This window comes from Vombatus ursinus, unplaced genomic scaffold (genome assembly GCF_900497805.2).
Source record: "Vombatus ursinus unplaced genomic scaffold, bare-nosed wombat genome assembly UNPS02014818.1, whole genome shotgun sequence".
NCBI classification, from domain to species: Eukaryota; Metazoa; Chordata; class Mammalia; order Diprotodontia; family Vombatidae; genus Vombatus; species Vombatus ursinus.
The window spans coordinates 58891733-58913737 of record NW_020954596.1 but is presented as its reverse complement, the minus strand read 5'-3'; the positions used below and the strand labels follow the sequence as shown (position 1 = coordinate 58913737).

Sequence of the window (22005 nt, the reverse complement as noted above, 5' to 3'; positions counted from 1 at the left end):
TGCCCTCCGGAATATTATATTCTAAGCCCTCCAGTCCCTTAATGTAGAAGGTGCTAAATCTTGTGTTATCCTGATTGTGTTTTCACAATACTTGAATTGTTTCTTTCTGGCTGCTTGAAATATTTTCTCCTTGACCTGGGAACTCTGGAATTTGCCTAAAATATTCCTAGGAGTTTTCCTTTGGGAATCTCTTTCAGGAGGTGATCAATGGATTCTTTCAATTTCTATTTAACCCTCTGGTTCAAGGCAGTTCTTCTTGATAATTTCTTGAAAGATGATGTCTAGGCTCTTTTTTTGATCCTGGCTTTCAGGTAGTCCAATAATTTTAAAATTATCTCTCCTGGATCTATTTTCCAGGTCGGTTGTTTTTCCATTAAGATTGTTTACTTTGTCTTCTATTTTTTCATTCTTTTAGTTTTGTTTTACAATGTCTTGATTTCTCATAAAGTCACTAGCTTCCATTTGCTCCATTCTAATTTTTAAGGAAGTATTTTCTTCAGTGAGCTTTTGGTCTTCCTTTTCCATTTGGCCAATTCTGCTTTTTAAGGCATTCTCCTCATTGGCTTTTTGGATCTCTTTTGCCATTTGAGTTATGCTATTTTTTAAGGTGTTATTTTCTTCAGCATTTTTTGGGGTCTCCTTCAGTAAGTTGTTGACTTGTTTTTCATGATTTTCTTGCATAACTCTCATTTCTCTTCCCAGTTTTTCCTCTACTTCTCTTACTTGCTTCTCAAAATCCTTTTTGAGCTCTTCCATGGCCTGGGACTGATTCATATTTTTCTTGGAGGCTTTGGATGCAGGAGCTTTGACTTTGTTTTCTTCTTCTGGTTGTATGTTTTGATCTTCTCGGTCACCAAAGAAAGATTCTGTGGTTTGACTTTTTTTTTTTTTGCACAGTATGCTCATGTTCCCAGCCAATTGAGTTTTAAACTCTTTGTTAAGATAGGGCTCTGTTTCCAGTGTGGAGGGTGTACTGTTCCAAGTTTCATAGGGTTTGTGCAGCTATTTTCAGAGATACTTCTAGGGGCCTATAAATTTTCCTTTCTTCCAAGATGGTATGGTCAAAGGTGAGGTGTTTACTCCTTTCCTGGCCTGTGCTCTGGTCTATGAGTGACCATAAGCACTCTTTTCTGCCTTGGAATTGTGAGGAGGATTCCCCATCTACCACCACAAGCTCTGCCATGCCAGGGCTCCTCCTCACTCCAGGACCACCACCCATAACTGTGACTCAGATGCAAGCACCGGCAAATAAAGAGAATCCTGCCTCAGCACCAGCAAAGAGATCCCTGCAATCCCCCTCCGATCAGCCACTTGATTCCCTCTCTGTCTGTGGGCTGTGAACAACAGAAGCAATTGCCACCCTGGAGCCGCACTGGGACTGGGGCTGGGACCAAGCTTCTCTCTCACCGAGGTCACAGACCTTTCCTACTGACCTTCTAAGCTGTCTTTGGTGTTTGGGTGTTGTGGTTGTGTAGTTGTGGGTTAGCTTAAAAAAGCTGTCTCCCAATGCATCCTGGGCCATGTGTAGTTATCCTGATCTATATCTGGACACTGGACCCAGGTGACTCTGGAGGAAAAGGTGAGGTTGGTGACTTTTCACAGCCCCCCCCTCACTTAAATCCAATTCGCCTGCACGTCACTGTATCACCTCCCTGATGTCATGGTCATCTTCAAGAATAAAGGACAAACCACAATAACTGAAGCCGTACTTGAACTCAGGTCTCCCTGACTCCAGGGTCAGTGCTCTACCCATTGTAACTATCTGATTTCTTTTTAAAAGTTCAGATATGCATATGTACTGCAAATTAACACCAAATGATATCACCATCTATGTAGCTGAAAAGATTACTATACAATCAACACTCCTTTATACAAGGAAACTATTCTACCAAAGCAGATCATTACTTTTGAATTTCTACCAGTATTCTTAATCTTTTCAAAGTACTTTGCTGTATTTTCATGATCAGGGCAGATAGGTGATGCAGTAGATAAAGAGCTGGATCTGGAATCAAATAAGTTCAAATACCACCTCAGGCACTTAGCAGCAGTATGACCTTGGGCAAGTCATTTAACCCTTATGGCTCAGTGTCCTCATCTATAAAATGGGGTAATACTAGCACCTACCTCCTAGAGTTGTTGTAAGAATAAAATGAGATATTTGTAAAGCTCTTTGTAAATCTTAGAGCTATATGTAAATGTTTAATACACACATGTACACACATGCAAACATCTGTGTGTACTCTATGTTATTAAAGAACCATAATTTATTCGTGGGTGTTAGAATACTGTTGGACTCTTTAGAGCAGTTAAATCTGCTTAGAACTACCAGGGTCTTGGTTAAAGAAAACAAACAAACAAACAAAAACCTTGCAGATACTTTTAAAAAATTCCAACAATTGATAATCAAAAGTCAAGAGGTACCAAGATAAGGTCAAAATGGATATATGACCCCCTCAGGGTTGGGGAACCTGCAGCGCAGGCCAAATGTGGCTCTCTAGGTTCTCATGAATTCAGTCAAAGGGATGCACTTTGGGACCTAGAGAGCCACATGTGGCCTCAAGGCTGCAGGTTCCCCACTCCTGAAAAAGGAAACATAAGAAAATTAGAAGAATATGTAACATATTCCCTATCACACTTATGGATGAGAGAAAAATTTATGAGTAAACAAGAGATAAAGAGCATTATGAGGTATAAAATGGATAATTTGATTACATTAAATTAAAAATGTTCTGTACAAATAAAACCAATATAGCCAGGACTGGAAGGAAAGCAGAAAATTGGCGGAAAAAATTTTATAGACAGTTTCTCAGATAAAGGTCTCATATCTCACTCAACCATATAGAGAAATCTGTCAAATTTATAAGAATATGAGTCATTCCCCAATTGATAAATGGTCAAAGGATATGAACAGACAGTTTTTGGATGAAGAAATCAAAAGTTATATATAGTTATATAAAAAATGCTCTAAATCATTATTGATTGGAGAAATGTGAATAAAAATAGTTCTGAGATATCATCTCATTACCTATCAGACTGGCTAAAATGAGAGAAGTAGAAAATGACAAATGCTGGAGAGAATGTGTAAAAATTGAGACAGTAATACACTGTTGGTAGAACTGTGAACTGATCCAACCATTTTGGAGAGGAATCTGGAATCATGCCCAAAGAGCTATAAAACATTGCTACATCCTTTATACTTTTTACTTTTTATTAAGGTATATAAGATGGTATCCACCTCCAGAGAAAGAACTGATAAATAGAAGTATGTGTAGTATGGTGTGTGTACACACACACACACACACACACACACACACACACACACACACACACCCCCACCCACAGCCCCACTTGTGTCTAATGGTGGCCTTCTTTAAGGCAGGGTGGGGAGGGAGGGGAAAAAAAATAAAAAGTGCACAGCAAAGAACAAAAGAAAACTCAGAAGGAAGCACAGAAAAACAGGGTAGTTTTGAAAATAATAGGTAGTATTTATTACACACTTAAAAAAAATAAATAGTGTGAAATGGAGATTCATGGTTACATATTGAATCCTTTTTGTGTTGTGCTGTGTACATGGAAATGGTTTGGGTTTTTTGGTGCTTGGTTTTTATTTAAGTTCAAAATGAATAAAAAAAATTTGTTTTGCTTTGTTTTTGCTTTTTGGTGAAGCAATTGGGGTTAAGTGACTTGCCCAGGGTCACACAGCTAGTAAGCGTAAGGTGTCTGAGGCTAGATTTGAACTCAGGTCTTCCTGATTCTAAGGCCAGAGCTCTATCCACTGCCCCACCTAGCTGCCCTGAATAAAAAAAATTTTAAAATATTAAAAAAAAAGTCAAGAGGTTTGCATCATTTTAATGACTGGGGCCATATCTTATCTCTGTATTTCTTCTAATACCTAACACAATCCCTTGAGCCTAACAGATGTAAAATTCATCTTTTGCAAAATGAGAAATAATCTGTTGATTAGGAAAAGAAGTATTAAATTTGAAAATACTCAACCTGTATGTTGCTATTTTCATTTGCACGCCGTCTTCCTTCCACTCGGCTGATGGTGATAGTCTGACCAATTACATCTATTGTGCCAGATAATCTCCTGTAACATAAATCATATTAATTCAGTATCACACCTTGAGACTTTTCTAAAAACTGTATTTAAAATAAAATTGAAAAACAAGCATATTTAGACCCTGCTTATCACTCCAGAATAAGATCATATTATAATACTGGTCCAAATATAGGCCACCTCCTTAAAAGGCCAACTTTTGAGATGTAAAAGGTACATTACGTAAAATAACACAGATTAAATGCCTCACTTGTGTTTTAAATAAGCCGGTCTATGGAATAAATACGGCCTATATTCAGACTAATATGATACTTAACATGAGAAAATATTTATTTACTGAATAAGTGAGATTTGTTAATTGCTTGTTTTACGATATTGTTAAGTTTCTTAATAAAACAAGCTAGATGAGCAGTGTTATCTTCACTTTGAAAAGTTGATCACAACATTAAAATAATGTTATAAGAATACTACAAAAGCCAGGAAATTCAGTTAAAACTGTTCAACTAATTCATAACTGAATCTGCTAAACTAAGTAGATAATTAGAATAACAAGGATAACTAGTATCATGGGGACATTATATATTGCAGCACTTATATTTCTAATATAGACTTTTAAAATATTTAGAATATTTTAATAAGAAAAATATTTTAATATAACATTTTTTCCTGAGTCCATTATGAAAGCATAAAAATAAATAACATGAGAAAGCCAGTTTTTACTCTTGAAAACTACAGGTTTTAGAGAATAAAACCAGAAGGTTTAATGACAATTTTATCTCTGAATACTTAAGTTTCTTCAGGTCTACAGAAAGTTATAAGGCCATGTGGTAACAATACAATAGCAAAATAAAAATTCAAATATATTATATGAAAAGTAAAAAAAAAAAAAGGAAAATATTTACAGTAAAAAAAAAACAGTAAAGCTGATATTTGCTGAGGGTTTATAACATACTAGGTTTGTTCAGTTGTGTCATTCATGTACAACTCCAATTGGGGTTTTCTTGGCAAAGATACTGAAGTAGTTTGCCATTTCCTTCTCCAGCTCATTTTACAGATGAAGAAACTGAGGCAAACAGGGTTAAGTGACTTGCCCAGGGTCACACAACTAGTGTCTGAGGCTAGATTTGAACAGGAAAATGAGACTGACTTGCTGACTCCAGATCTGGCACTCTATCCACTGTGCCACTTAGCTGTCAATATATTAGGTACTTCATGTAAATTTCTTTGAAAGAAAAAGTGTTTGCATTTGAATTCGTGAAAAAAGCATATCATATCTACATTAGAATTGTGGAACCTATAGACTTTCAAGTTAAAGATAAAACATACATAAAGGTACACTACATTAAACTGAGAAAGAAAATTAAAATGACTATTAATGGAGAAACAGAAGATTCCCTTGTACTCTGCTGAATTGCATACCTAGTACATTCAAATGTAAAAACTCTTTTAAAAATGTGTATAAAACTGTCAAGAGTTATAATAAATAACACATCTATATGAGAATATAATAATATATAAACTAGGTAAAACAAAAAATTATAATAAATATTGCATAACCCCCATTCCCATCCCCTAGTATTTATTTCTGTTGTATCACTACTGATTGATTCACAGAAGTGGAATCCTTACATAGTGAAACCAGAAATAGCAGACAGAAGAGATAAGAAGCAGCCTAACAAGATACTAAAATTTCAATTATCCCAAGCTCTATTGAACACCCACCCACATACCTTTAGCATTCCAAATCCTTTGCTCTTCACATATCCCAAGGCCTCTGGCTATTTTCACTATCCAAAATCACTCAACAACAGCACCCCATTCAAGCTTGCCGTTTTGAGCAATGCTCCATGTGGCAATATCAAAATCTCTCTCCCTTCTCCCCCTTCAAAACAAATGATCCCTGAGTAGAAATTAATATGAGTAAAGTAACCGCCTCTAAGGCATGAAGGACTAAAAAACCTTAATATTCCTAGTTGGCTAAAACACTAATACATCAAAATAAATTCCTAATTGGTTGAATATTGCTTGTAAAATAAAATCTTGGGCAGGAAAGGTAGTTGTAAGAAGGATAAAGGTACAGAGAAAGTTTGCCTACTCAAGACCATTCCTGCATTAGGGGCTCCCATTCTAATTCAGAAAAGTTGAAAATCCTTGTATTATAGCAAGAGGCCAATGTATAATCTAATAATGGTCTATGCTTACAAGGAAAGCAAAAAATTATACTCTATCACAAAAATGTCTCCAAATATGTATTGAAATTAGGTTTAGAAATCACAAAAATGTCTCCAAATATGTATTGAAATAAGGTTTAAAAATATATTTTATACAGTCACACAAGGAGCAGAGAAATTTGAAACTGAAACAAAGATAAATTTAGAGTATTTGGGAATTTGGGATTTCTGTATATAATGCAGTTAGCCTGTGTGTGTAAAATATATAACAAGAAACAATTAACTAACTAGTTAACTTTTAGAGATTTCAAAATTAAAGTATCAAGAACTTTCATTTAAAGCCTCAAATCTTTAACTCCAAACTGAACTGACTTTTAATCCAGGCACCCTTTATAAGGTAGGATCTCTTTTAGAAAGAGTTTTAGTTACCATTTCTGTTGACTATAAATCAGTACCATCAAATGTTTCTATTTTAAGGTTATTATATGGGAGACAAAAAAATAGTATTTATTAATCAGCCAACAAGTAAAGTGAAGTATAAAACCCCAAAGTCATATCCTTTAAAGGTCAAGTGATTAAAGCAACAGATTATGTGTGATTTGACATGATGACGAAGTATTCATTTCTATCTCCAATTTTCTCTAGTTATGTTGTTCTGATAAGTGCTAATTCTTCTATAACTTTCTATCTACACAATAGGGGGAATAATTTTTCTATAATATACAGATAAATTTAGAACCATACTGATGACTTTTGTGTCTTAGATCAAGCTCAATTACTCAAAAACAGGGCCAGAAACAAATGCATGTAAACTGAAATGTTAGTTTTTAAAATGCTGCCATCAGATAATATGATCTAGAACCAAAGATTTTCTAAAGCATGCCATTTGAACACAGTCTCAAAGAATGTAACAAAGAACAATTTAAATAAAGAGGGAAGACAGGAAATTTGTATCTGTCTTTTCTAATCTCACATTTTGGCATAATGGATCTCAAATTATTTAAGTGTCTCCAAACACTGGTGACCAAATAATGATTTTTAAAACATATCATCAAATACCACCATCCGAAAACACCAAATAAGCACAATACCGTAGTATTTAATTAAGCCTGTCACATTACTTTCTAAAATCTCCAACTTTCCCAACCACAAAACACACAAAAAATTTTATAATAAAATTGGTACTAAATACATTATTTTCTCCCCAAAATAACTTCATATTAGGTGTGAATACCTTTTCTGTGTTTAAAGGAAGATGTTATTTTGGAAAATATATGGTAATTACAACTGTCAATACACTATTTAAACACTCTAGCAAAATAAAAGTTATAATAAAATAAAAAAATCTAGTACTCAAAAGTGGACTTGGAAGATATGAGACCAAGGGGGCGGAGCCAAGATGGCAGAGGGAAAGCAGTGACTTGCTAGAGCTTTCCCCCAAACCCCTCCAAATACCTATAAAAAATGGCTCTAAACAAATTCTAAAGCAGCAGAATCCACAAAAAAACAGAGTAAAACAAATTTCCAGCCCAAGACAACCTGGATGGCTGATCAGAAAGGTATATCGCACCGGGCTGGGAGAGGAGCACAGTTCAGCGTGGGTGCGCAGGTCGCAGCAACCCTGGACCAGGCCTCAGAGGACTGAATCACAGGCAGCTGTGGCGGTTTCCAGACTCCTCAATCCAGGAACACCAAAGACAACTTAGAAGGTCAGTGGGAAAAGTCTGTGACTGCTGTGAGAGAAGAAGCTAAGGTCTCAGCCACAAGTCCAGAGTGTGCCCTCGGGGCAGTGGCTGCATCCTGAGCGGGAATCCAGTAGTTGATCTGAGTGGGATTGCAAGGATCACTTTGCCAGGGCTGAGGCAGGAATCTCTCGCTTTGCCGGTGCTTGGATTTGGATCATAGTTCTAAGGGGCGGTGCTGGGGCGAGGAGGAGAGCTGGCGTGGTAGAGCTTGTTGTGGCAGTGGAGAGGAAACACCTCAACCCTTATCATAGCACCTTGGAAGAACTGACACTTTTCAGGTCGCTAGAACGATCTCTGGAAACAGCTGTACAAACCCCGAAGCTTGGGACAGTACATTCTCCACGTTGGAAACAGACTCTTACCTTAACAGAGTTTAAAACTCAAGTAACTGGTTGGGATCATGAGCAAGCAGCGCAAATAGAGTCAGACTATATTATCTTACTTTGGTGACAAAGAAGATCAAAACATACAACCAGAAGAAGAAAACAAAGTCAAAGCTCCTACATCCAAAACTTCCAAGAAATATATGAATCAGTCCCAGGCCTTGGAAGAGCTCAAAAAATATGAATCAGTCCCAGGCCTTGGATTTTGAGAAGTAAGAGAAGCAGAGGAAAAACTGGGAAGAGAAATGAGAGTGATGCAAGAAAATCATGAAAAACAAGTTAACAGCTTGCTGAAGGAGACCCAAAAAAATACTGAAGAAAATAACACCTTATAAAATAGCCTAACCCAAATGGCAAAAGAGGTCCAAAAAGCCAATGAAGAGAAGAATGCCCTAAAAAGCAAAATTGGACAAATGGAAAAGTCCAAAAGATTACTGAAGAAAATACTTCCTTAAAAATTAGAATAGAGCAATTGGAAGCTACTGACTTTATGAGAAATCAAGACACTGTAAAACAAATCCAAAAGAAAGAAAAATTAGAAAATAATGTGAAATATCTCACTGGAAAAACAACTGACCTGGAAAACAGATCCAGAGAGAAGTTAAAAATTATTGGACTATCTGAAAGCCAGGATCAAAAAAAGAGCCTAGACATCATCTTTCAAGAAATGATCAAGGAAAACTGCCCTGATATTTTAGAACCAGAGGGCAAAATAGAAATTGAAAGAATCCACTGATCACCTTCTGAAAGAGATCCCCAAAGGAAAACTCCTAGGAATATTGTAGCCAAATTCCAGAGTTCCCAGGTTAAGGAGAAAATATTACAAGCAGCCAGAAAGAAACCATTCAAGTATTGTGGAAACACAATCAGGATAACACAAGATTTAGCAGCTTCTACATTAAGGGACTGCAGGGCATGGAATATAATATTCCGGAGGGCAAAGGAGATAGGATTACAACCAAGAATCACCTACCCAGCAAAACTGAGTATAATTCTTCAGGGGAAAAAATGGTCATTCAGTAAAATAGAGGACTTTCAAGCATTCTTGATGAAAAGACCAGAGCTGAATAGAAAATTGGACTTTCCAACACAAGACTCAAGTGGAACATGAAGGGGTAAACAGGAAAGAGAAATCATAAGAGACTTATTTTTTTCTTTTTGGCTAGGCAATGGGATTAAGTGACTTGCCCAGGGTCACACAGCTAGTAAGTGTCAAGTGTCTCAGCCGGATTTGAACTCAGGTCCTCCTGACTCCAGGGCCGGTGCTCTATCCACTGCGCCATCTAGCTGCCCCCTATAAGAGACTTATTAAGGTTGAACTGTTTACATTCCTGCATGGAAAGATGATATTTATAACTTACGAGACCTTTGTCAGTATTAGGGTAGTTGGAGGAAAAAATTATATGTATGTATATATATATAGATAGATAGATAGATGGATAGATAGATAGATAGATAGAGGGCACAGGGTGAGTTGAACATGAAAGGGTCATATCTGGAGAATAAAATTAAGCGGTGAGAGAGGATTATACTAGGAGAAGGAGAAAGGGCAAGGTAGAATGGGGTAAATTATCTCACAAAAAAAAAACAGAAAAGAAAAAGCTCTTACAGTGGAGGGGAAACAGGGGAAGGTGAGAGGGAATGAGTGAATCTTATTCTCATAGGATTTGACTTGAGGGAATAACATACACACTCAATTGGGTATGGAAATCTGTCTTACCCTACAGGAAAACAGGAGGGGAAGGGGACAAGAGAAAAGGAGGATGACAGAGAGGAGGGCAGACTAGGAAAGGGGGTAATCAGAAGCAAATACTTCTGAGGAGGGATAGGGTCAAAAGAAAGAATAAATGGGGGGGTGGGACAGGATTAAGGGAAATAGAGTTAGTTTTTCACCACATGTCTACTATGGAAGTGTTATGTATAACTGCACATGTATAGCTTGCCTTTTCAATGAGGGTGGGTAAGAGGGAGAAGGGAGAAAATTTGGAACCCAAAGTTTTAAAAACACATGTTTTAAAAAAAAATGTTTTTACATGCAACTGGGAAATAAGAAATACAGGAAATGGGGTACAGAAATCTATCCTGCCCTACAGGAAAACAGAAGGGAAGGGGGGGAGAGATAGCAGGGAAAGCAGACTAGGGGAAGGGGTATTCAGAATGTATGCCATCTTGGGGTGGGGGGAGAGGTGAGATGGGGTGAAAATTTGGAACTCAAAATCTTACGGAAGTAAATGTTGAAAACTAAAAATAAAAAAAAATAAGAAAAAAAAGATGCAAGTCAAGAGGACTGGCAATGGTCTAGAAGAAGAAACTTCTTATATTTGTAATTAAGCTCAAATAGCCATACTTATATACTTATCAGAAGAGAGAATGAACCTCATTTTCTTTATAAAACTTAATTGGAAAAGTCATGAGAAAATGTTCAAAGGTTAGAGATTGTATATGTAACATTACATATATGGTCAGATTCAGTTGTTGTATTGGTTAATGTTACTGAATTATTTTTTTCTCTTTCTTTTAAAAGTTAATTGTTACAAAGAATGGCTCATTGAGTGGTAGGGTGGTATTCCGTTAGGACAGTGATTTAAAAATAGAAGACCTCAATAAATACTTTAAAAAAAAAAAGATGGGAGACCAAAAATTAATCCTAGAATCAAAAAATCCTGAGTTAATATTTTACAGTCTCCTAGAGAAAAGAAAGAAGAATCCCAGAGAGGTTAAGTGACTTGTCTGGAGTCAAAGCTAGTTAAAAGATAAGGCCAAAACCTGAAACTAGACCTCTCGGCTTAAATTAACATCAAAGCATCACTCAAAAATGTCTAATTTTTTTTAAATCATAAAAACTTAAATTATCTGCTGTCTTTTTGGTTGCAACAATAATGCTGTTGGTTGATATAAATTATCAGTAAGGCACATAAATTGAGGAAACCCCACTACTAGCCACTCTTGTGAAATAACCTATGCTCTCCCGTCCAGGCCTTCTTGGTATCTTGAATTGAACTGATGACTGGCCAGAGTTAGAAGCATAATGTAACACTATGAAATTAGATTTTTCTACATATAAACTTCCTCTACTAACCCCTACCCTCCAGTTATGCTCATTAGCAATATATCCTACCCAGTCATCGGCACATCAGTACTACTATGAAATGTCTGGTCATGCCATTAGTGGAATACTGAAAGACAGCTAGATTCAAGTATTCATAGTCTACACCTTTGATTTCACTGGTGCATTGACCTGCCAGTGGAAAAAAAATCCTTTTGCCAATGCAGATTTGAAACTGTTTTAGTTTTACAGCCTTAGAAACTGAGAGGTTATAGGTGACTTGTTTGGAGATCATAGTTTCAGTTATAAAAGAGGTAGGTTTTTAATACACATTTTCTAGACTTTAAGGCCAGCTCTAACTTCTACACCACACTACTTTTCTAATATGCCTATCATATATTTTATTTGTATAGCATAGATTTAGTACTGTGTAATGCATATATAAACGAGGGACCTGTGTTTCTGTTAGCATAAGGAATTCTCAAATGGTGATCGTCCTCTATCAATAGAGATATTATCTCCGCTACAACTTAAGAACTCACTCAGGATCACACAACTACTAAGTATCAAAGGTGGTCTGTCTGACTCCAAGACTAGACTGCTATCTACTATGCTATGTTGCCACTGTGTATAATATATAGCAAGAAAAAATTAACTAGTTAACTTTTAGAGATTCAAAACTAAAGTATCAAGAGCATTCATTAAGCAGCCTAAAAACAGCAAAAAACACAAAACTGAGAACATTTACTACAAATGTTTACAATTTCATAAATCAAATGCTTCACCTACAAGAGTTCTACTTAAACATTTGAGAGTGACATACCTTGGTTGAAGCGCTACAGAACAGGTCAAATATTATCACATTGGGGAGCACTGGCTGCCATCATGAAAGAGCAAACTTGTTTTCTCCTACTGAGAAACTACGCTCAAGAATCTAACTCTGAATATGGCAGAACGGCAAAATCTCTGAATACTAACACTGTCATCCCTTCACTCCCTCCTGAATATTATTATTCTCTGTAAAACAATTTGCTTTTCTTTTTAAGGGTATCACTTTCTTGGGGGGAAAAAAGCATAAAATTTGGAGAGACAGCATAATATAGCAAGCCCAATTCCAATAAAACATGAGCCCTGGGAATCAAAAAACCTGATTTCTAAATCATACCTCAGAGGTCACAGTGCACAGGGCTTCATGAAAACCACATAACCTCTTTGAACTCCAGTTTCTTCATTTTTAATATTGGGGGTAGGGGTAGGGTTGTATTAATCCTTAAAAGATAAACAGTCAAAGGATATGAACAAATAGCTTTGAAAAGAATTATAAATTAAAAATAAGATGGAAGAATGCTCCAGCTCACTAATAAGGAGAGAAATTAAATCAAAATGCTGAGGTTTCACCTCACAGCCTGCAAATCAATAGGGATAATAAAAGATGGGAAGAATCAATATTGGAGAGGTTGGGGAAGATAGATACACATGTGCATTGCTGGTGGAGCTGTGAAATTTGGGATTATGCAAAAAAGGTGTCCATATCCTTTGACCTAGAAATTCTATTACTAGACTTATACACCAAGGCAGACCATTGATAAAAAGAAAGTCCCCACATACACCAAAATATTTCTAACAGAACTTTTTGTAATGGCAATAGAAGATTACTATGTTTTAAGAAATCATGAATATGACAAATACAGAGGAACATGAACAGAGCTACATGAACTGATACAGTGAAGCAAAGCCAAGAAAACATACTATAACAATGTAAATGGAAAAAAACTGACAAAATAATCAAAAGTGAATGTTGCAAAATTACAAAGAACAAGCATGGTTTGAAAGATCCCATCCTAACCCTTTGAAGAGGTGTGATAGGTCCACAAATGTTGCACATTACACTTATTTTCAGCCTTTTTGATCAATTATACAATTTCTTCCTCTTATTTGCCCCATCTTTAAAAAAATAAAATACCATTTGTTACATGGGATGCTTTTGGTGGGGGAATATTGGGGAAAATTATAGTGATGCAAAAAAACAAGACATCAAAAATATTTTTTAAAAAATTAAAAACAAAATAATAATAATTAAAAAAACAAAACCAAAAGCCAAAACAAAAACTCCAAACCCCAACAAAGTCAGAAATGACAGTCTCTAAAATCCCTCCTATGGCCATCATTCCATGATTACTATTAAAATTCCACAATATCCTAAATTTCTGGTATTATAAGAGCAATTAAAAATTATATAGAACTTTTTTAAAAAATCATTATGGTACACAGGAAAAGAATTTATCAAAGTGTACCTGAAATCTTGGATAATCAACTAAGAGGATTTTCTATATAAACTCATTGAGGCCCAAGATATTTCTTTTATGTGCCTTTTAGCACCTAGCACAGTGACCTTTAATGTTCAATAAATGCTTGCTGAACTATAATAGAGTAGAATCTCATTGTCCCTTTAAATGTCCACTTACATGAATCCTGCAGCACTTCTCCCTGCAGACAAAGTACTATATTAATCTAAACAGAAACCATGCCCATAAAATAAGATCTCTCTGAAATAGAAAAAATAGGCACACAACAAAAAATAATCATACAAACTACTAAATAAAGGATCAACTGATGTATTTAGGAAAAACCTGTCATTTTTTCTAAAAATGTTTCTCTCATAATAAAATGTTAAGCATTACAGCAAACCACAGGAAACCTAGGTGAGGAAATTTATAATATGGGAAATTAGCTTTGATACTACTTCAAAAAAGGGGGGGGGAAGAAACCAAAGTATTTGGTAAAACAGACAATTCCTCAAAAAAATTTTTTTTTTTTTTTTACAATTTGATAAATGTATTTTATATAGTTTAACAGGACGTGGGGGAACTGCCAGTTTCCTCAGTTATATGGGAACTTTTGGCTGCTATCAAAAAAATGCATTGTATCCAAAATTCCACCATATTTCACTCTATTTTTTGTACTGGCTAAATAGAAAAGCAAAATACTTAACAATGAAATAAAAACAATAGAGAAAAATAAAGTTCAATAATGAAAACAAAGAACTACTCCAAAGTTGCAATTTTTGAGAGTTTTTCTAAACCAATAAAATCAAGACTAGTTCTATTTCATATTTAAATTAGCCATTACCTGGCTGAACAAGTTGTGGTATATAATTGTGATGGAATATTATTGTGCTGTAAGAAATGAATAGCAGGATAGTTTTATAAAACCTGGGAAGACTTGTATGAACTGATGCAGCAAAGTGAAGTTAGCAGAACCAGGAGACTACTGTACATAGTAACAACAATACTGTAAGGATGACTTAACTGTGAAAGACTTGGCTATTTTGATCAAGACAATGATCCAGGACAATTCCAGAGGAACCATCATGAAAAATGCTATCCACCTCTAGAGAGAGAATCAATAAACTCTAAATGCAGACTGAAACACACTTTTTTTACTTACTTTATTTTTCTGGGTTTTTTGGGGTCAGTTTTCTTTTGCAATATAGCTAATAAGGAAAAATTTTTTTTGTATGACTAGACATAAAATTGCTTACCTTCTTAAGGAGGGGGAAGGTGTGGAATGGAGGGAGAAAATTTAGAATTCAAATTTTTAAAAACAATGTTAAAATTTTTTTACCTGTAATTGGAAAATATTTAACAAAATAAATATATATTTTAAAAAGTTATTCCCCTTCTATTAATCATTTTTGGGCATGTCTATCACTTCATTTGACTTCTCCAACTTCAAGAACATCTAGATTACGTGTAAAAAAAAAGTTCATTCAGGGGGCAGCTAGGTGGAGCAGTGGATAGAGCACGGGCCCTGAAGTCAGGAGGACCTGAGTTCAAATCCAGCCTGAGACCAAACACTCGACACACATTAGCTGTGTGACCTTGGGCAAGTCACTTAACTCCAATTGCCTTAACCCCCCCCCCAAAAGTTCATTCAAAAGCTGGGGGACACTAGCAAGATCTGCATTGGCAACAAACTATCTTACTAGCATTCCCCTTCCGTGATACTAATGAAATAAACAGTATTTCCTTGCCCTCTTTCCCTTTCCCTTCAGATGTCCCACAGTTATCTTCTATCCTGACCTTCAACCTTCATGCTAGGCTTGGCAGATTTCCCAAAAGTGGGAACAAATGCAGCAAACTATTCTCCAAAGCCAACCTTACTGCCCAACTCTTCCAACTTGGGATAAAGTCTCTCTGAACTTTCTTCCCACCACTACCTTGTTCTGGAGACAGAGGGTACTCTAACCTCTATGGTTTAAGAGGTTTTGCTTGGCTTTAAGGACTTAATTTTCAATTCAAGCATAAACTATGTAACACATTTCTATAAATGGGAAATCCCAACACCTAAACTCCCTGAAATAATATAGAAAACTACTTTAAAAATTCATAAGCATTTTAAAAACATTTATTTAAGCTAAGTAATACAGTCCAGAGATGGCTAATAATAAACATTTTATGAACTGTAAAGAATGAGCTATGAATTAACAATATATCTCTTGGCAATAAAAGCAACTTTCTCATTGGAGTATGATCTGTAAAAAATGTTTCAAGTCTAATTTAATCCTTATCTAACTGTGAGACTTGGGGAGTGGGAAGAGAAAGGAGAAAGTCTCTTAATTCTCTTTAAATGTTTTGGTTTTCCTTTTTATAAAATGGGGACAATATCTGTCCTAGAGACTTTAATGGATTGCTTTAAAAATCAAGCATATGGTTCTTAAAGCATCAGAGTGGATTTCTTTTTTCAAAGTAAACAAAAATTTTAAAATTTTAGTGGCTCAGGTTATTTTCATTAAGTTAGAGCCTAGGGTAGAGATATCAACTCACTGTCCACAGAGCTAGAGCCAGAACTAGATTAAAATGTAATGTGGGAAATGTTTGATAAAATAAATAAAAATTAAATAGAACATAAATGTAAATTTGTGGTTTTCTAATTCAATATACCCCCAGGGATCTACTTTTTTATTTTGACACCACTGGCCTAGGGTACTTTTTAAAGTTTCATACCACATTAAATTACTATTATTGATCATTAAGAGAAAAAGTTTGTGATAATAAAACATTGTTGGGGGAAATGAGAATTTAAGCTTCAATTTTAAGAGAAATTAATGAAATTTAAAAAGGTTAAAATCAGATACAAAGTATATCTACCAATTCCATTTTGAAATATCTTTCCCGCATAGGCTATGATCACTTTATTGGAAAAGTTGCAAATTACTGGCATAATTACAATAATATTTAATGTTTTCTGTGTATGTCACTATGCTAAGCATTATAGGGAAGTAATACATGCCCCCTGTCTTTGAAAATCTCACAATATGGTTGGAAACAACTCTCATACCCTTTTGTACCTCTTGTATTGCACTTTCACATTTTACATAGATTACTTGACCTAAAACTGTACAATAACAAGGACCAGATTTTAGTCATCTTAGTATACTTCAATGTACAAAGCGCCTAGTAATAATGGCTCATAGAAGCAGTCAGTCTGAGACCCCTCAAGTCCAGATGTTGACATTTCATCTCCAGACCACTTGGAGACCCACTGGGTGAAAACCTGTGTCATCTCCTGCCCGTCCCCCAACCCCATACATATATACCCCACCCCAGCCCCCTCTTCCTATGCTTTTGTGTTCATCTGGGGTGGAGGTAGGGTAAAGGCTAAAGGGGAAGTTTGTTTGGGCAGAATCATTCAGCTTGTGCTGATGTCTCCTTCTGACATATATTGTTTATGGACCAGTTTGTTTAGTCTGATAAGTCCTGCCTCTTTTTGGTTCACATGGAATGTTTTATTCACTTACTTGTATATTCTTTATAAACTAGAAAATGAAAAAGTGTGAATAACATTTTATGAGATAAAAAAGACAATGGCTCATAGAGTAAAAATAGCTCATATTTACATAGCATTTTAAGCTTTACTAAATGCTTTCTGCCAAACAACCCTGAAAAATAGGTAATGGATGTCTAAGTCTCATTTTATAGAAGAGGTAACTGAAGCTCAGAGAGATTACTGACTTGCCCAAGATTACACAGTTAATAATTACATGATTATGTATCTAGAGCTGGAAGGAAACTCAAAAGGCAATCAGTCTAACTCCTTACTTTGACAGATGAGGAAACAGACCCAGGGAGGTCATGTGACTTACTCAAAAGTCACATAGGTTATAGGTGGCAGAGGCAGGGATTTGAAACCAAGTTTTCTGACTCCAGAGTCAGTGCTTTTTCCACTATACCACTGGATCTCGGATTTGACCTCAGGCTTTCTGACTTTAATCAAGTGCACTTCCTACTATACTATACTGTACTGCCCCACCAGAAGCGACACCAATTTTTGCAGAAAGAAAGATTAAGAACATAACTAGTAAAGCAAGGCAGCATCCTACTGGTACTAAAGCAGTGGTATAAACACTAAGTACCATAAACTCAATAATATCGGTCACTACGAGCAGGGGATGCTGGAGATGACTCATGGAAGAAAAGACAGGATATGACAGGTTTTAAAGGCAGGAAGAATGAAGGCTAGATAACAACTAAGGAATAGGCTACAAAACAGAATTTAAAAAGACCTAGAGACAGGAAACATAAGGGTATGTTTGATAGGAGGCAAGATATGAGTTCAAATCCACTTCAGGTCTTTCCTAGGTGTGTGACCCTGGACAAATCATTTAAGCTCTCTCTGCCTCAGTTTTGTCATCTGCAAAATGAAGATAATAATAGCACCTACCTCACAGGGTTGTCATGAGGAGCAAATGAGGTAACATATGTAAAGTGCTTTGCAAACCTTAATGATCATTATAGAAAATAATTAGTTTCCTTTTGATTACAGTGGACAATTTACATGGGGAATAATAATAGATAAGACTGGAAAAGTATTATTAAGCCTAATTTTTAAGATCTTGAGGAACAAATGAAAGCTGTGTATGAAATTTATTAAATAGGCTGAAAGGTTTGGGACTGAGGTGCAGGTGGAAAATTTCTTTGAGAAGGGCATATGAAGGTTTAAATCTATGGCCAGCATAAAACACTGATTGGAAGAGAAAATACTATGGAGAGGGATAAAAGTTATAATACTATAAAAGTAGTCTTGGTGCGAGATGATAAGGACAGGCAGGACCTCTAAGAATACAATATGGAACATATATAAAGCACTAATAACATTTTTTGTTAAAGGTACCATTAGACCCAGGAAAATTTTTTCATATTTAAAGACTAAAAGTATCACTTATCAGACAAAAAGATATGTGTTGCAATATCAAGGCATAGATGTGGCAAGTCTAATCACAATTTACTGTCCCAGTAAATAAAACAAAACAGTGCTAATCGTCTCAAGAGGAAGGGCTTGCACAACATTCTTTAGGGTGGTCTTACCTTAAGTCAGGTGATTCGGCCCTCCCATATCGATCCTGCCACTTCCCGATGCCTGAATTGGCTTTTCTGGAGGCAGAACTTGTCTGAGACTGAGAAGAGGCGCTGTTTCTGGTGAGATAAATTTTCTATGTCTTTTCCTGTATCTTTACTACTATTATGTTAGGTTTCTTTCTCATTATTTTTATTCCTTAACAAATTCCTTTTCATGTCCCTATATATTCCTCTTTGTACCCCACAAAGAATACATCACATTTATTACTAAAACTTTCGCTAGCATTTAAATAGGAAAGGGCTATCAGCTAGTTTAACACCAGGAGTACTCATAGAAATATTTTATAGGATAGTGCCTCATTATGTCAAAGTTAAAATAAGAAAAGTATGACCCAAACCTCACTTCAGATTACAAAGTATGAACAGAAAGGATGTTATGAACAAATGTCCTGCTTTTGTATATAAATAACATTACTTTAATTTTTGTGGGCTCATAAAATTGTACTAACTTTATATTCTTTCACCTTACTTTTCATTCAAAGGAATTAAGGGATTTTAATGAAACCAATCATTAAAATACTATGCCAATAATACTTCATGATATACTAGTACTCCTTATATAAAATAACTTTAATCCTTTCAAAGTACATTTTAAGAAAGCTACTTATAAAGAAAAGTTAATATCACCTATGATTATATACAACATATGAGGTTCAGCTATTTATTCTTTTGCAAAGTTCAGCTATTTATCTTTTTGCTATTCTTTTCAAGTATTACTATAGGATAAAAAGGTTCTATCCAATAATTTACAAAACTTTTGAAGATAAATGTGGCAAAACATTCTGATCTATACATGTATTGAACACAACATTTTGGCTTGGCCTTGTTTCTTCTATAAACATAAGATCAAGAATATAGTATTTTCAGTAATAAAACCTTTAGCTTTGTCTTAAGAAATAATGCCATATAAAAACCTGCTGTTTGCAGAACACAGATAATATGTGGACTGAGAACACAATAAAATTTTCAGTGATAAGAATGTTAGCATAGTGATTCCTGGAACAATGTTCTATATGACAATATGAGGCATGCAAATCTAATTTCTAGATTTCTGTAATCTAGTCTTATGTATTTAATTTCTATTCTTTTAGCATTTCAGTTCCACATAAAGAGTTTGGTATTGACAGTAGTGACTCACATTGATTCAAAAGGTCTCCTCTCCACCCTCATTTTGGCTTCAATCAAGTGAAAAGCAACTCTATGAAGTCCTAATGTCAAATGGGCGTTATTCTTTATACACAAAGATGATACTACTAACGTACTGACAGTAGAGTATACATTTTCTAGAAATGATGACTGAGTCGTATTTGAGCTATCCATCTTTGTTAGCTTTAGCACTGTTGTGACCAAAGTTAACAAGGGTAGGAGAATTAGTGTTCTGGGCCTAGAGAACTCAGTAAAGCAGGATGACCCAAAAGGAAATTAAACTTTTGATTAAAGCATGATGGTACTGAGGACAAGATCAATTAGTTAACTTAAAACGGCATAAAATTCAATCCAGATGTATCAAAGCAAGGCAAGATTATATTTTAATATACTGTATGTTTTATGAAAAACTAAATATTTTAAGTCATACATTTTATATTCTGAGCATACATTGCTGTGACATGCTGAACACTGCGTAATTATATATGAATATATCAATATGAATTATATATGAATATTACAAACTAAAAGTTGATTTAAGTTAATTATTTTAACAAATACAATTTAATATGAATTTGATCTATTAAACATTTATGCTGATTCTCAAAAGAATATCTTTCTTGCTTTTTAAATAGAGTAACATTTTAAAAATAAGTTAATTTAAAAAGTTAGTAAGAATCATAGTAAAACTAAATTGAAAAATATATTACGGTATTTTCACTATACAAACTGATTTGACCATTATATGCTAAGAGAATCATTAAAAATAGTATTTTTGAGGGTGGGAAAGTTAAGCCAATGCTTGTATTCCGAGTCTAAGATATTAAAATACAAGGTAGTAACTCTTTTGCTAGCCACTGTATCTGTCAAACTTTTTAAAGGAATAATATGTCTAATTTTGATGACCATGATAAGTTCCATTCCTATCTTTAACAACAGTCATCTGTTCTGCATGGCTTAGATATTTACCTAGATACAGGGTGCTAAATGAGATGACTTTGAGGTTCTTTACAATTCTATTTTAACAAAATACTTAATCTGCAATGTAATGGTTAAATATCATATTACAGAATCAAATACAGACAAGACCTTAAAGTACTTTAAAGTTTCAAAAATAGACTAGAATATATTTTTGATCTGGGTCATTCTGGACCAACCCAAGAACAGGTAAAATACCTATAAGATGACCTCCCAAAAAAACTTTCCAGGATTTAACACAGAACAGAAAGAATTCCTAAATTACTTTCAATCGGGGAATGCTATCTTAGATCTTGCACTATAATCAGACTGGCCTCCAGATAAGCCATTTATTAGTTTATGTTAAGAAAACTATCATCCAGATATCTGTCCCATTATAACTGGTAGTTGGTGGAAAACCTGTATTAAGCCAAACCAGAAATATGAAAATCCTATTTTACTTTGGAAGACTTCTTAATATGTACTCTCCACAAATTACATTGTTAGTATTAAGAAATCATTTAGTCCACAGGCTTCATAGTCAACATAATTCTTTGTGGAAAAATGATCAATAAAAAATGGAAATGACAAGACCACTCCACCCCACCCTCACATTTTACTTCTGTCCAGTTTTACTTCATTTATTATATACACCAAAAGGACAATAATACTGGAAGAATCTTTCATATTGCATTATGTTTGGTAGTTAAGCCAAATCAGATATTACTTCTGTTTATGGAACATTTGCCTTTCCCTACATTTCACATATCATTATCACAACATAAAAGTTATTGATGCTTTAAGATGAATTTGCTGATTACAAATGTTCAACTAACCTGCTTGGAGGAAGTCCTGTTTTGAATAGAGAAGGAGGAGATGTAAACTCAGCTTTGGCAGACTGTAGCACTGTTTCCTTCTCTGCATTTCCAGTTCTGCCCTGCTGTACCTTCAAAATAATGTTTCCTTATTAGCTCTTCAAGTTTAATTATAATTTCATTTAACATCTATTATATCGGAAATGTTAATGAATATCTAATAAAATGAAACATTTCAAAGCAGGATGAAGGATATAAAAAATA

General features: G+C 35.0%; 1 protein-coding gene across 4 annotated transcripts in view; it reads right to left on the bottom strand.

Annotated features, from left to right (window-relative positions):
• The window catches only part of FIP1L1 (factor interacting with PAPOLA and CPSF1), a 105160-nt gene that overhangs the window by 48809 nt on the left and 34346 nt on the right, over window positions 1–22005 (bottom strand). For all 4 annotated transcript variants that reach the window (XM_027836020.1, XM_027836021.1, XM_027836023.1 and 1 more), the window contains 3 exons: window positions 21763–21872; window positions 18773–18880; window positions 3997–4090 (listed from right to left, as the gene is read on the bottom strand). In XM_027836020.1, coding sequence (XP_027691821.1) covers window positions 3997–4090; window positions 18773–18880; window positions 21763–21872 — 312 coding nt within the window. The remainder of the gene's footprint in view (window positions 1–3996; window positions 4091–18772; window positions 18881–21762; window positions 21873–22005) is intronic.